Below are 16,372 nucleotides of genomic sequence, written 5' to 3'. Positions count from 1 at the left end.
TAAGATGTTGCAGCTACTTTGGAAAAGTCTTAATGTTCCTCAAAAGAGGTTAAATATAGTTACCACATGACCCAGCAATTCCACTCCTAGGTTTTCACCCAAAAGAAATGAGAACTATGTTCACACATAAACCTGTACGTGAAGGTTCAGTCATCATAGCCAAAAGGGAGCAACAACACCAATGTCCGTGTGATTCCATTTGTATGAAATGTCCATGATAAGCAAATCCAGAGACAGAAAGTGAATTAGTGGTTGCCAGGAGCCAGATGGATGTTTGGGGAAAAGTGGGGAGTGACTACTAATGGGTACAAAGTTTCCTTTGGGAGGACAAAGGTGTTTTAAAACTATGGTGATGGCCCTACCAACGTATGTATACTCTATAACTGTTGAATTTGTACATTTTAAATGGGTATATTGCATGATCTGTGAATTACCTCTCATTAAAACTAAAAAACCCACAAAATTTCACCAAGTTCTACAATTTTTTAATGTGGACCACCTGTTTGGCTCCAGTATTTAAATACTTTTAAAAAGAAAGAAAAGCTGCGCGAAGCCCTGGAGCCTGCCTCGCCCTTGGGCCTTTGCTGTGGGACATGCCCTCACAGCCCACCACAGCATCCTACGGGCAGCTTGCACGGCACAGCACGGAACGTGCCACACAGAACAGGCTAACAGGAGAGGCCAGCAATCCACCTGGAGACTCCAGGTCCTGTATTCAAGCCGCTAGAGCGCCACACTGTGGCCAGAAACTAGCACATCCTACAGTTCCTAATTCCTCCTTCCAAGCCCCAGGTGAACTGGGAATCCAAGACTTTCCTGATTTAGGACATGCGGTGGTGGCACAGTGCATGTTTCATAACACACATATTACATGATGGAGCAGCAACTACTCATGGAAACACATTAACATTTCTTCAGCAACCGACTTTGAGACTGTGGGCACAGGTGTGGGACCAGGCAGGGCCAACACCATGGACCTGCAGGTCCCTCCTCTTAGGGCCCCGTGATCTGGCCTGCTGGACCCCAGTACGGAGCCCAGGGGTGGGGGGCCTACCTTGGTGGCTGTGGGGAGCGGGGCTTTGGCTTCTCCTTTTCCTTCTCTCGCTCCTTCTCTCTGTCTCGGTCTCTGTGCTGTCTGTCCTTCTCGTCCCGCTTGGCTCGCTCTCGCTCCCACTCCTCTTTCCTCCGCTGCCGTTCCTTGTCCCGCTCTCGCTCTCGCTCGCGCTCACGCTCCCGTTCCCGCTCCCGCTGCCGGCGCTCCCGCTCTCGGTCTCGCTCGCGCTCCCGCTGTCTGTTCTCTCGCTCTCTTTCCCTTTCCCGTTCCTTTGTTGAAAAGTCAAACACACACAGACGCAGGCTACAATTTAAACACTTATAATGGAAATTACAGAGAAAATGTAAAAAAGCAAGCAAATAGAAGCTTAGGGAACAATTTCTGGTGATAATTTTGTTTCAGTTTCTCCTTAAAACACAACGTTAAAAAACGAATTATGCCAAATTAGAATGGAACACAACCCCAGAGTGAACTCTTCCAACGACTAATTCTAGACTAATCAGCATGCAAGGGCTGGTGTAAACTCTGGCTGCCAGCATGTGATCCCACGGGCCTCCCTGGCTTCAGCTCTTCACGTGTAGAGATTTCACAAAGGCTCAGACCCGGGGCACCTAAAGCACTCTGTACCATGGTGTTTGAACCGTGTCGGCATCCCGAAATTGTGGCCCTTACATTTCTAACACATCGTTGAACACCTTTTGAACCATTACTCTGTTCTCATTCATTTATCTGCTCTAATACTCACAGTTAAAAGTGAATAATGCCTAACTCACAGAATGTTAACAGGTTCTGAGCCTGCATAGTGGCCTGCGTAGTGGCCTGCGTAGTGGCCTGCGTAGCGGCCTGCGTAGAAATGAAGTGCACTGCTGACCTTCATGTTGGCCCACCTGCCCCTGGGATACAAGGGGGGATGTGGTGGAAGGGACGCTAGCAGGTCTCTGCTACTTCCAAGGCACAAGGCACTGGGCACTGTCCCCCTGTATCACAGCCCCACCGAGGAATCTGCTCTACTGGGTTGAGGGGCCTGGATGGTCAACCAGGGTCCTTGCCTCTCCACAAACTCACCATTTGATGAGTTCCCAAGGCAGTCACCTTCTTTTGGTCCTAAAAACGCATGACTCTGTCACATAAGTCATAGCACAAAAACTACTAAATTGCCTCTAACTGACCTCTTCCTAGTGGCAGCTTTTTCATATCACCTCAAAAGCATAAGATTAGGGACTCAAAGGCTGAAGCACATAATTCACAAATATACCAAACTCTCAACAGAAATACTAATATAGACTGGTTCTCCATTAGACTAAGGAATGTTTGGTAGTGGCCCAAAGGAATGCACCTAATCGGTTAAGCATGACAGTTATAAACGCTATTACTAAGGAGCCTAAAAAAGTAATTCTTAAGAGGGTAGAACACACGCCCCTGCAAACTGTATCAACAACCAATTAGCAAATCTAATTGAACAAAACAAAACAAAGAAACAAAAAAAAATGTAGCAAGAACAGAGATAAACCGAAGGAAGTCTCTGTTCAAATCACCACAAATTTCATCTGTGGATCTGAAATTAGCTCTTCAGAGTCAATTTGGGCTAGAGTCAGTACACTGTGACAACATAATTAAGCTCACATAAAGTCCTATAAATAAAAAAGGGGGGCAATTTTAACAAATCAATTAGTGAGGTTCAGATCTGCAAACATAAGTCCTACTTACCCGGTAGTTGTGGTACGGTTCTGTTTCTGTATATTGCACCCTGAAATTCTCATACTGCCCACCACGCCAGAACCGTTCTATTTCATAGTCATAATAAGGATCTGCATAAGGCTCAAGCCTGAAAAACAGATAAAAAAACAAATAAAATCTTTTCACTTAAAAATAGTATTGCAACCATACTACATAAAAATGTTCGCAAACAGAATCTAAAACATTAAGAATAATATACCATGACTAAGTGGGATTTATTCCAGGAACGAAAGGTTCAGTCACTATTAGGAAATTTATGAGTGTATCTCATATGATAATAGACCTAAAGAGAAAAGTCATAGGATTCTATCTACAGATAATGAAAATGTCTACTGATACTGAAAATAACAAAAATTCAATACTCCTTCCTAATGAAAATACTCAAGGAAACAGGAAATAGTCCTGGCTCGCGTGGCTCAGTGGCTTGAGCGCTGGCCTGTGAAATGAAGTCACTGGTTCGATTCCCAGTCAGGGCACGTGCCTGGGACTGCAGGCCAGGTCCCCAGATGGGGGTGTGGAGAGGCAAACAATCTATGTCGCATGTTTCAATCCCTCTCTTTCTCACTCCCTTTCCCCTCTCTAAAAGTAAATACAATTTTAAAGAAAAAAGAAACCAGGAAATACTTCCTTAATGTGATAAAATATATGTATACACTTTAGAATAAAGCCAACATCTTACTTCAGAGGAACAGGTGAGGCATTTCTGTCAGACTGGGATGAGGCAAGGGGGCTGCTGCCTCCCCAGTGACCCACCATCATGCTGGAGGCACTGACAATGCCATCCGACTACGGGTGTCCAAGAGAGGCATTATGGGGAAAAGAGTGCAATGATCTCAATTTGCAAAGTTAATAATGTTATGCCTGAAAAATTGAGACCTGATGGGAAACCCAATTCAAACAGCCAGACGAACCTAGTAAAGCTGGCAAAGAAAAATTAACATACAGAAACCAACACCTTATACACAAGTAATTCACGCCCCCAACTGGGGACTTGGCCAGTAACCCAGGCATGTGCCCAGACTGGGAATCAAACTGGTGACCCTTTGGTTCCCAGGCCGGCACTCCATCCACTGAGCCACATTAGCCAGGGCTATTTGAGGAAAACTTTAAAATGTTCTTGAAAGACACAAAAGTTGATGCCATCCCCAGTCATCTTCATGTCCTCCTATGCTGCCTGCTTTCCAGGAAATCTCTCCTCTGGTGTTTCCAGTGCCCCTGGCAGACATAACCCAAGGCTACCTCTGCCAAATGACAAAGCTCACTTTCATCCCAAAGAGCCAGAGGTCTTTCTAACAATCTGACCCTGACACCACTCAGATAATATTTAATGACAACAATTTGGAACTACGACGTCTGCAGGACCGCATCTGCTACACAGAAAGGAGAGAATACACTCCCCGAGGCAGAGATTTTTCCCGTGACCTTAAAAACACAAAACCAACACAACACGCAGCCAATGAAGGACCCAGAAAACACTTTTCCAGAAGGGTGTGAAGGTACATGTTCTCTCAAGGAGTGTAGGCAAATTTGGTTTGGGGAAACTGGTAAAGCAAAAACAAAAATGGCCTCTCCCCTTCAGGATTTCTCAGTTTTTAGGATTCCCAGTGGATGGGGAAAGGGCACTCGGCATTCCCCGCCTGCTCCCCTCAGAACCAAGCCTGGGCGGCCTGGGCCTGCAGGAGCCCATAAAATGCTGTCATGAACTCGACCTGGCAATCACTGCCTCCTCGGGCACAATATCAAAGGAGGAAAGCTGGCAAGGGTGGACTCCTAGGCCTGGGGTATGTAGCCTGACAGTGGCCCTGGTTTACTAAGCAGCTCTATTCCAGACAGAGCTATTACGAATGACCTTGTTCCTTGAAGATGACATCCTGTGCATCTTAGGGGCCTCTTGTATCCTCTGATTTAGACTCCTTTGGGACTCAGTGGAGTATTCCTGCTACAGTGTCCCACAGTCCCACTCAGAGATGACATTTTTTAAAGTTTTTAATATTTTATTGAGTATGCTATTACAGTCGTCCCATTTCCCTTCACTCCCCTCCACCCTGTACACCCTCTCCCACCCATACCCCCCATTAGTTCATGTCTATGTGTCATACTTATAAGTTCTTTAGCTTCTACATTTCTCATACTATTCTTACCTTCCCCCTATCTATTTTCAGCCTACAATCTATGCAACTTATTCTCTGTACCTTTTCCCCCTCTCTCCTCCTCCCACTCCCCTGTTGCTAACCCTCCATGTGATCTCCATTTCTGTGGTTCTGTTCCTGTTCTAGTTGTTTCCTTAGTTTCTTTTGGTTTTGCTTTAGGTGTGGTTGTTGATAATTGTGAGTTTGCTGTCCTTTTACTATACATGTTTTTTTAATCTTCTTTTCTTAGATAAGTCCCTTTAATATTTCATAAAATAAGGGATTGGTGATGAACTCCTTTAACTTGACCTTATCTGAGAAGCACTTTACCTACCCTTCCATTCTAAATGAAAGCTTTGCTGGATAGAGCAATCTGGGATATAGGTCCTTGTCTTTCAGGACTTGGAATATTTCTTTGCAGCCCCTTCTTGCCTGTAAGGTCTCTTTTGAGAAATCAGCTGACAGTCTGATGGGAATTCCTTTGTAGGTCACTGTCCCCTTATCTCTTGCTGTTTCTAGGATTCTCTCCTTCATTTTTACCTTGGCTAATGTAATTATGATGTGCCTTGGTGTGTTTCTTCTTGGGTCCAACTTCTTTGGGACTCTCTGAGCTTCCTGGACTTCCTGGAAGTCTATTTCCTTTGCCAGAATGGGGAAGTTCTCCTTTATTATTCATTCAAATAAGTTTTCAATCTATTGCTCTCCCCCTTCTGGTATCCCTATAATTTGGATGTTGGAATGTTTAAAGATGTCCTGGAGGTTCCTAAGCTTCTCGTTTTTTTGAATTCTTATTTCTCCATTCTTTCCTGTTTGGTTCTTTCTTCCTTCTGTTCCAAACCATTGATTTGAGTCCTGGTTTCCCTCACATCACTATTGGTTCCCTGTGCATTTTCCTTCATTTCTTTTATGGTAACCTGCATTTGTTCACTTCATTTGCACCCAAAATCAACCAATTCTGTGAGCTTCCTCATCACCAGTGTTTTGAACTGTGCATCTGATAGACTGGCTATCTCTCGGTCGCTAAAAGGATGAGTCCTGGGGCATTGATTTGTTCTTCTATTTGAGCCATCTGTCTGTCTCTCTCTTTTTTTTTTTGGTCTGGTCGCTCCTGTTACGGTGAGGGGCGGAGCCTTAGGTATTCACCGGGGCTGGGCACCTCTGTCGCTAGATTGTGACGTTGTATGTGGGGGCGGGGTCAGGAGGGAACAATGGCGGTAGTTCCGTTCTCCTGGAACCTCAGTCCCTTCTCTGGGATCCTGGGTTGCGCATTCTGCCCTGCTCCACAATTGCTGCCTTACTGGGTCTGCCGGCTGCCGCTTGCGTACTCAGGGTCCACCCACTGCGATCTTGTGCGCCCCAGATGCCTTACGCACTCCCTCCCGGTTGCCTTATATGCCCAGTTCTCCCTGTTCTCCGAGCGCCACGAACCGCACCCGGCAGCTCCTCTCAGCCCCACCTACCGGTCTGGATGACCGGGTCTACTTCAACTTCTTGGCTGTCCGACTTCCATTCAGATAAATTCTGTCAGTTCTGGGTGTTATTCTGCCTCTAAATTGTTGTTGTTTCGATCTTGGTTGTGCGTGGAGGTACGGTGTGTCCACCTATGCCTCCACCTTGGCCAGAAGAGACTCAGAGATGACATTTCTAAAGGACTCCTATGCACGGTCTTACAAGTCAGATGGCATTTAAATAAAGTGACCAAGGTGGTGGAAACGGAACTTTAAAAGCTGTATGAATTGGGATGTGCCTGACTAGAAGAGCACTATTTTCACTAAGTGATTCTGCTAGATAAATTCTAATTCCAAATAAAAGTATAAAGAAAAAACCAGTTTTCCCATTCTCTATACCATCTCAGAATACTTCCCCAGGAGTTCTTGAATGGGCAGCTTTCCCACAGGTTCTACAACCAAGTACATAGCTCCACATGACCAGAACCTGACCACATTAAGAAGGTGCTATGTGACAACTACTCAGTTTTTCTATCTCTAAAACTCAGAATCAGGTCTGATGGCCTACGTCTCTGGAATTGAAATCAGCGGTTCTCACACTTTGGTGGGCCATCAGGGTCACTTGGGGTGCTCGTTAAAGACAGCCAGCTGGGATCCACCCTCCCTAGAACTTCTGATAGGACAGCTTTGAAAGAATGCATTTCCAATAAGCTCCCATGTGATGTTGCTCGTGGTCCAGAGGCCATCCCTAGAGAGCCACAGCTTTCAGTCATTTTACCACCTTCCCCACTCGGGCTGTAACCTTGATCACAGGCTTGCTGTGTCACGGGGTAAGGAGCATCTGGGCACAACACAGTCACACAGGAGGATCCTGGTAAGTGAGAATCACTAAGGCTTGGTCATTTTGAGCCTGCTGTAAAATTCCAACTTAGTTTCTCAGTCACCCTTCCACACCGCAAAGTGCATCCTGCTCTGCCAGCTGTTACATGAGAGCTGGCCAACCTGGGTGGAGAAGAGGCCTGCTCTGCCCTGGTTTCCTTCTGTAGCCAAGTGGCAGTTTCCTCCCACTTCCCCAGGCCCAGCCTCATTGCCCACCTTGAAGGTGCCAGCATAGCTGGCCCACATCCCCTCCTCAAGAGATCTGAATTCTAGGCCCTACTCCCAGCTTTTCAGCCTTAACAGTCCCCCTGGCCCCTCACCATGGCAGCTACTCTTTCTGCTTCTGCAGCCACCTACAAAACCATGTCTTTATGTTAAGTGCTCTCCATTGAAACAGCTGGGTGGCTTCTGCTGGGCAGCCCCTGGCTGACACAGCCCTTGTACTGAGTGCCATCAGAAACAGCTGGGCCCTTCTCACCTGATACATACGCAAGGACCCTGTTTCCAGAGGTCTGGACCAGGTCTAGGCGGGGCCTGGCACACGCAGATTACAAAAACATTAGTTAATTCTGATGCACAGCAGATGTTGAAAAAACAAACAAAATACAAGTAAAAACCTGTCTCTAAGGGCCATTCCCAGAAGCTTCTGCCTGAGAGTCCTGCAGCATCGATCTTCCCCAACAGAGGCAGCAGCAGCCTTGTCAGCCTGGCACCAAGCATGGGGTGGGGCCAGAGCACAGCTGCTTGTGCAGCCAAGGCCAGCACAGAACCAGGCCTGCCAGATTGTTCCCCATCGGGCACATTTTCTGGGTCCGAGCTCTAGCAAGCATGGGAAACAGAGTGCCAAGAGTGGAACCTGAGGTTCTAAAGCCTCTTCTCTCACCACTCCCAAGAACCACACTCAGAGAAGGTGCTGTATAAACTGGCTCCTGTGACTGTCACAGGAGCCTCTTGCCCAGGCAAGAAGGACAGTGCCATTACCTTCACTTACACTATAAAGAGGTGAGGCCTTGGGACTTGTGGCAATATGCCCCCAGCAGATGTAGTTCTTGCTTAGACACTCCTGTGATCGAGTACTTTCCCCACACACAGAATCAGAAAACAAAAAGTTTTAACTGTTTTTTAAATATCCACCCTTCAACCTCTAAGTTGTTAGCTCTATGACAGGCGTGAACACTAGAGCATCCTCCCCCCCCCCCCCCCCACTCGCTGCAAACAGAAAGCCCAGAGGAGCATAAACCAGGAGCGTGAGACAGCTTAGTGGGTCCAGGTCAACACTACTGAATCCTGAAACACAAGCACTGTATGTGTTCCATTGTATGTTCCTAAAACTGTGCACCTTTTACTGTCATTTCGGTCAGAAGCCACTGACTGTTACTTTCCAGGAGCAAGCATAAATGAATGAAGTACTGCTACAAGACTAACAGGGTGCTAAAGCAAGCTCACATCACTGACCCGAGCTCACACTGCACTGGCTGTTCAGGGGAAACATGGCCTGTTTCTGTCCCCTTAGAGGTGAGTGCAACAAACCTGGGCTTTCCCCGGGAGTGGGAGCACTGGGAGGTAAGTGCTATACTTACCGTGTCACACAATTTCCAGCTGGGGACTGAACCTGCAACCAGGTTATGTGCTGATGGGAAATCAACCCTCTGGTGCATGGACGATGCTCTAACTGAGCCACCCAGCCAGGGCTCAGTAATTATTTTTTAGAAGACCAGTGATTAAGCATCCGGTAGAGTAAACAAAGACAGCATTTACCACGACAACTTCACACCTCCCCTGCTCCTGGGCTTAGTGACAAACTGCATAGATTTTCCTGGTTCCTGGGTAACTTGGGAAGAGGTGAAGACTTATGGGGCTTCACGAACAGCTGTAAAAACTCTCAGAGCTTGTGGGAGGCCAACTGGGCATGAGCCCTTCTCAGTCACGTGGCCCTGACACAAAAATAAAAAACGTCCTTCATGGAAGCAAAATACTGAGGGGAAGTCAATGGCAAAACATCTGGCATGATCTCAGGGACATTGTTCTTAGTCCGGGGAGTGTGGGCAGGTACCTGTCCCTGCATGACTTGGGGACCGATGTGCTGCTTCCCTCCGGGATCTGAGCCCCACATAGCCGGGGACTACTTAATTCTCTTTCAAAGGAGAATGAAGAGGTAAACCATTCCTTACGTGGTGTCTCTGACATCTCTTGTGATCCGGTAATTCCAATCTCGGAAAACTTCATTTTCTTTGTCAAACTCCCGTTCATCCTCACCAATGGTCACAGTAAACCTTTTCTCTTCAAAATCAGGCTCCTGTTCTTTTCGAATGGTTGCTTTTTTTAAAACCTACCATTGTGAGAAGAAGCCAGCACAAATTACTGTTAGGAAAAACAAAGGGAAGCCTGTTCTGATTTGACCCACAGAAGCTTGGCCAGTGTGGCACAGCTGGGTGCTCAGGGGGCGGAGTGCGCCTCAGCTCTGTGCCTGGGGTGGACGGAAGACCCCGTGTGCCTTTCTGCGGGACTGGAGCACCCTGTCCTCACACACAGCTGTAGCTGGCGGTTAGGACAGGTCCACTAAGCAGCACCATGGGGCTTACTCATTCTGGGAAGGGTGAGTTAGGTGGTTGCTTCCTAACAGTAGTCCTGGTATTGAACCAACAGACTGCAGATATTCTTTCAGTGATGAGGACCAAGTGTGGAGAGGGAGGCAAGTCTGCTTGTGGCAGAAGAAGCCATTCAAACCTCAGAGGAAAGGAGGGGTGGTAAAGTATGTGCTATGGGAGGGAGAATGGTTCTGTTTTAGACTGTCATCTCAGTGAAGAGCAACCAACGTAGGGAGCTCAGAAAGTAGCCTGGACATCCAGGGCCAAAGTGTGGCCAAAGGAGTGGGAAGAGGGGAGGCCCATGTTTGCATCGTGGATCTCAAGGGAAAGGATGGCTTCTCCAGAAGACAGGCCCCTCGGGGGTAGCAGTGTGCACTAACTCTTGGGAGAGGCTCTGAGTGGCTAGGGGCTGCAGCACCAGCTGGGTATGGTCTAATGCTGCCTAAGCCACACGAAGACGGGGGCCTGTGTTCTACACTGGGACTCCCTGGTTTTCTGAGCTTGGTCATGGCCTAGCATGCCTCAGACAGACAGTTAGAAATCATTTTCCATTCTCTAGCTCTTCAAAGAAATCACAGAAATATACCTCACTTCAGAGGCTTTACTGAGTTTTTGATCACTGTCTCTGGATCAAGGAAATGCTAGTTTTGTGCAAGGACCGCCACTAGTATTTTTCTTCTCAGGTTTCCTGCTGAAGTCTGTTACCTCCTTTGCATGCCGAAGTCCTCGTTCCCAGGCACTCTCTGTAGGGGGTTCTGGAGGGGGTGGAGGCAAAATTTCATCAACTACTGGCCCACCCTATTAAAAAATGAGAAGGGAAAATTTGAGAAAGCGAACAAAACTTTAAAACCTGTAAAGAAACAAGAGCAAAAACACCTGGAAGCATCTGGAAGGCAGCTCTTGTGACTACTATGATGTCACAGATATGCCTTTTGCATAAGCAAATTAATGTGCCCTTAGCTGGAGAGCCACAAACAGCTTAGATGTCTGATTTGCTAGCAATGAAAAAAAAAGATGTGTTCACGCACCCAAGGGTTGGCAGGCATCAGTGGGTGAGGTCCGAGAGGCGGGGCACCATTAGGCGGGAAAGGTTCGGCTTTGGTGATCAGGGAGTAGTTGCCCTTGTCGTTGACTCCAGGGTGTATGAACCTACAATTCATCCCCCAGGTACAGTTCCCTAAGGAAACAAAGGTTAGGTCAGAATGTGTCTACAAGAGCCCAAGTACATGAGGCCAGCTTCCTGCCTGCTTTGCTTAGGTTTTCCTGAGGGCTTGTGATGTGCCAGGCCGTGTGCTGAGCACACACATCCACAGGTCACTGGTGTCACCCTCCACCCTGTGAGGTGCGTGAGCCTGAACATGAACAGGCCAAAGCCAACTGGCTGCAGTGAGGTGTGTGTGGGCTCACTCCTCACACCTGAGCCCCCCACCCTCACCTGCACACGGCACACACGCCCAGGTCTTTGGCAGGTGGGCCTGAAGAGTCACGGGCCGGACCCTCAGCCAGGGAGTGAGTAGTACTTCCTAAAAGGCTCCTGAAGGGGGTCGGCCATGTGTTAGAGGAAATACACCGTATGGACAGTTCACTTCCCCCTCAAAACAGAAAAGTCCAAAAGCTTCCCAGACAGAGGTGGCCCCTGCCCTGTGTGTTAACTGCTCAGAGACAGACACCATGCCCCAGTGAGACTCACAGGTGCACACACAGGACCCTGCTTCTGACTCAAAACCCGCTCATAATGAAATAAAAATTGAGAAGCACAAAAAGGAACAGAATTCTGAAAGCTTGTCCCATGGTGGCCTTTACCAGCTCTGTAAATTTGCATTTCTCCTATTGAAAGCCTCAGAAACCATTACAGTATATTTCTTGTCCTTGAAACACATAGTTATAATAAATTAGGTGTTTATACTTTACAAAAAAAGGAATCATCATTTAGTATTATATTCAGTGAAGAGAACACCAGGCTTATTCAAGGCAACCACTTACCTTTCAACAGAGGACAAGAAGTCAAAGTTTAACTGTAATCACTGAGTGAATCACTTAAAATTTTTAATTTTTACAGTAGGTAATATGTACAATGGCTCAAAAATAAATATGGCACAGAATATGTTAGTTTCAAAAAACATTTTCAATGGGTTAACATGTAGTTAAATACAAACTAATGAAAAATTATAGCCCTGGCTGGTGTGGCTCAGTGGACTGAGTGCTAACCTGTGAACCAAAGGGTTTCTGGTTCGATTCCCAGTCAGGGCACATGCCTGGGATGTGGGCCAAATTCCAAGTAGGGGGAGCACAGGACACAACCACACACTGATGTTTCTCTCCCCCTCTTCCCTTCTTTCTAAAAATAAATGAACAAAATCTTTTTTTTTTTAATTTTTTTTTAAAGATTTTATTCATCTATTCTTAGAGAGGGAAGGGAGGGAGAAAGAGAGAGAGAGAAACATCAATGTGCGGTTACTGGGGGCTGTGGCCTGCAACCCAGGCATGTGGCCTGACTGGGAATCAAACCTGCGACACTTTGGTTCGCAGCCCGCGCTCAATCCACTGAGCTATGCCAGCCAGGACGAACAAAATCTTTATAAAAAATAAAATATATATTCACTTCTAAAATGACACTCCATTTGAACATTTCTCTCCACAAAACATGATTTTCCTTGTGCAATATAAAGAGAAGTAATTAATTGGTATGTAGGAAAAAGCTAAATTTTACCTTTCAAATATAAATATTTAAATTTGTATTAAAATCAACTTAATACATTGATCTAAATTAAATATGAAATAAAGCATGCTTAAAATTGCTTCTCTGTAAAAATGACAGATTAGCTTTTAAAATTCCTAATAGTGTTTGAGAAATAACATATAAGTCAGAGGGGAAATACCGTACTATAGGAGATTCAAAATGCGAGTCTCAGGAGACTTAAAGAAAAAAAGACTACACAGTCTGTCCACAGAAAACATCGCCCATGAGCGAGCCACTGTCAAGGAAGCTCTTCTGTGACCCATACTGGAAGGGGGAGAAAAGAGAAACAGGTGGGTAAGAAACACCACATGAGCAAAGTGAGAGGCAACAGCAGGAACACATGCCTCTCTGAGACACTGGTGGGTGACCGAAGCCCGACCCTTTGGAGCCCCCTGCTCCTGGGCATGTTAAGATCCTTGCTGAACATATGTCTGGACCCCAGGCCATCAAAGGACAGATGTCTAGCAAATGCAGCCCAAAAGATAGCAGTCAGAATAGCACAGCCCCATTAGCTATTGTAAAGTGAATTTTTATCTGTGTAGAAAAGTCTGGAAGGATATACCCCAAACTGTTATGACTATGGAAGGAGACTTTTATTTTTTACTGTTTTGACTCATTAGCACATATTTCATAATTTAAAAAATCAATTTATTTGGAAAAAATTCGTTGGGAAATTGAAGCAAAAATCAATCTTCTGATTTTAAAATTGTATGGTGGTTGCCCTGACTGGTGGCTCAGTTGGTTGGAGCGTAATCCTATACCCCAAAAGGCTGCAGGTTCGATTCCTGGTCAGGGCACACACCTAGGTTGCAGGTTCGATCCCCAGTTGGGACATGTATGTAAGGCAACTGATTGAGATTTCTCTCTCTCTCTTCCTAATTAATAAACATATCCTTCTCAGATGAAAACTTAAAAAAAAAATTGTATGGCAGACTGCTTCTGAAAGAAACACCACAAACACAAAAGTTAAGTGGACTGTGATTCTGACTGGATGAATAAATAGGCTCACAACTACATGAGGACAGGAATATGAGCCAGAAGGGAACAGAAGAAATAGAAACCGCTGTGACAGGCAGTTTAACGGGACAAGTTTCCTCATCTTGGCAAACACAGGGCTTCAAAGGCATTGATGGTATTCCATTTCTTCACTGGACGGTGGGCACATCAGTAATTTTTATTTTTTATTTTTCTCTATACTTGTGTAAACATTATAATATACATTATATATAAGATGTTTTATAATAAAAATATGATGATGTAAACAAAAAGGAAAAATATGCAAATATTCTAAAAGGTATTAGTGAGGTCTCCATGCCTCAGGGCCCTCCACAGAGGCAGTTATTAATTTACCAAGGAATTGCTTGATCTATGTACCATCCCTATTTTTCCTTTGTCATACATAAACTCTGTGTTAAACCTTGTTTTTTTCACTAAATAATATATCTATACAAAATGTATTATCTCTCTCTACAAAAAAGGAACCTATAGGCTCAACAGCAACAAACCCAAACTCTTATTCACCGAAACAGATGATATATGCAGGAAACCTAAAGGGGCCCAGTAGAAATCAAGGAAACTAGACACTGCAATGATAAGAAATGAAATCCATGTCTTCCACACCAGCAACCCACTGGTTACAACCACACTATACAAGCCCAAGGAACTCATCTCGTCCATGATGTGAATGTCAGAAGAAAGCATGTGAAAGCAAGCTATGTCTTGGTTTCTTTGACAAAGCAAGCTATGTCAAATGTAAGCTATCGGCTTACATTTGAACGTGTGGGCGGGGGGAATCCAGAAACACTAAACAGATTTTAAATTTGTGATTGTTGGTTCCACTGGTGATTAGCACAGTGCAGTGCTGATTAGACTTCCTTATTTCTATGAGATGTAGTGCTCTTATTTAAATATACCTTGCTCCCACTTCCTGTTAGTCTAAATAATTCAGAATAGATAATAATCAGACTGCAGAAATACAATAAAGCAGTTTAAAGTACTTCATGATAGGAAGGCAGAATACTTAAGCCTAATAATTAAATACTAAGAACAAACCTAAGCTCTACAAATGCATATGCTAATAGGCATAAATCCACCAAACTATCACACAGGAAGTTGCAATGATATACCAAGAACTTGTGTGTCCTTTCCTTTCCCATGTCACAGAACACTGTGATGGAGACGGATAGACAGCCACCGTCACATCCAGCAGTATTCTGAGACATTTTAACTTCTTTAAGAAATACATTATGGTAACTGAAAAATTAAAATAATGTCTGGACTGCTTCTTCATAAATAATGTAGACTTGACTAACTTTGTAGTCTTAGGAACCCAAAAGAGCCTTTCTTCGAATTGGTTAAACTGATATTTACTGTAGAAATTAAAACAGAAAATTTAAAGACCTAATATATAATATATATAATTTAACAATATCAACATAAATGTTTTATGAAGACTAGTTATATTTAGAAAATACTTGGTGATTATTTTCTCTTTTGCAAATCTAATGCTGACACAGAATAGAAAATAGCTGGGTTCTCATGTCTGCTTCTGCAGTCAGTGTGTGGTGCTGGGTTGTTTTAATTGAATATCCAGCTGCAGGCAGATATGTAGCTGAACAAGGAAGGGGCATTTTAATAGCCTTTTCAGGTACTCTTGAATGTTCTTTCATGCAAAACTGGACAAGTGAGGGCTTCTTCAGTTAGCCACAGTGCAGGATCGGTAACCCTATCGTGATACTGAACTGTTTCCGATTCTGTTCCACAAAAGGGCACTAGTTTATCTTGAGCTGTGAATGGATCTTCTACCCCGGTATGATTCTGTAACATCACCTAGTGGTCATTTGGAAAAGTTCATTGAACACTGAAACGCTGTTGAGCCCACGGTGGAGACACTAGCTCTCCAAAACTCTAATTTTCACTCGAGAGCTCTAATTCTATCATTAGCAACAGTATTGTCAGCTGTTCTCCTTGAAGCAGTAGGCTCACTCGGTGAGCCTTTGACAAGACTTGGTTCTGCCCTACCCTGGTGTATCATGGTCCTTTCTGCAAGTGAACACGCACCCCGTGGGAAGCTCACAGTGCAAACCCCGAGTGTCCCCTCCCTGGAGATGATCTCTGTGGTACTTCAGTGCACAGCAGAGGGGCTCCATGCACACTTCCAATTCCTCATGCTGAATACAGAAAAGACATATACTAAGGGCTCTTAGTGGGGTGATAAAAATGTTCTAAAACTGGATTGTGGTGATAGCTGCACAACTTGGTAAAATTTAAAAAATCACCAAAAACGGGCAAATTTTATGGCAGGTAAATTATACCTCAATTAAGTTTTTCCTATTTAAAAACCAGTACAAGTGGAAAATTAGAATTTTTACTGCTGTATCACTGACTTAATGTAAAATTGGAATTATTTAACTGTGAGTGCATAGTGGTCAATATCTGACTATTAGTATAGACTTAAGATTATTATGAAAATAGTTTTGACCTCAGGGGTCCCCTGAAAAGTCTCAAGGACCCCTAGGAGTCCAAAAACTGCACTTTGAGAACTGCTGCTTTAAACATGAGAACATGGATTCAAAAGTGGGCAACAGAAATTTCTCTAAAGACATTCAAATGGCCAAAAGTACATAAAAAGATGCTCAATATCACTAATCCTTAGGGAAATGCAAATCAAAACCATAATGAGGTGAGGAGATACCCCTCTCATTATCCATTAGGAGAGTTAGTATAAAAAAATCAGAAAATAACAAATGTTGGTGAGGATGTGAGAAATGAACTCTTGTGTACTGTTGGGAATGTAA

The 16,372-nt window shown here is 44.7% G+C and overlaps 1 protein-coding gene across 5 annotated transcripts in view; it reads right to left on the bottom strand.

Annotated features, from left to right (window-relative positions):
- The window catches only part of ZC3H18 (zinc finger CCCH-type containing 18), a 60,713-nt gene that overhangs the window by 24,956 nt on the left and 19,385 nt on the right, over positions 1-16,372 (bottom strand). For all 5 annotated transcript variants that reach the window (XM_028534767.2, XM_028534765.2, XM_028534768.2 and 2 more), the window contains 5 exons: positions 10,864-11,012; positions 10,541-10,633; positions 9,419-9,576; positions 2,762-2,879; positions 1,055-1,323 (listed from right to left, as the gene is read on the bottom strand). In XM_028534767.2, coding sequence (XP_028390568.1) covers positions 1,055-1,323; positions 2,762-2,879; positions 9,419-9,576; positions 10,541-10,633; positions 10,864-11,012 — 787 coding nt within the window. The remainder of the gene's footprint in view (positions 1-1,054; positions 1,324-2,761; positions 2,880-9,418; positions 9,577-10,540; positions 10,634-10,863; positions 11,013-16,372) is intronic.

Source organism: Phyllostomus discolor, chromosome 12 (genome assembly GCF_004126475.2).
Source record: "Phyllostomus discolor isolate MPI-MPIP mPhyDis1 chromosome 12, mPhyDis1.pri.v3, whole genome shotgun sequence".
NCBI lineage: Eukaryota > Metazoa > Chordata > Mammalia > Chiroptera > Phyllostomidae > Phyllostomus > Phyllostomus discolor.
Note: the sequence above shows the minus strand (reverse complement) of the source record. Positions and strands in the feature narration are given on the sequence as shown.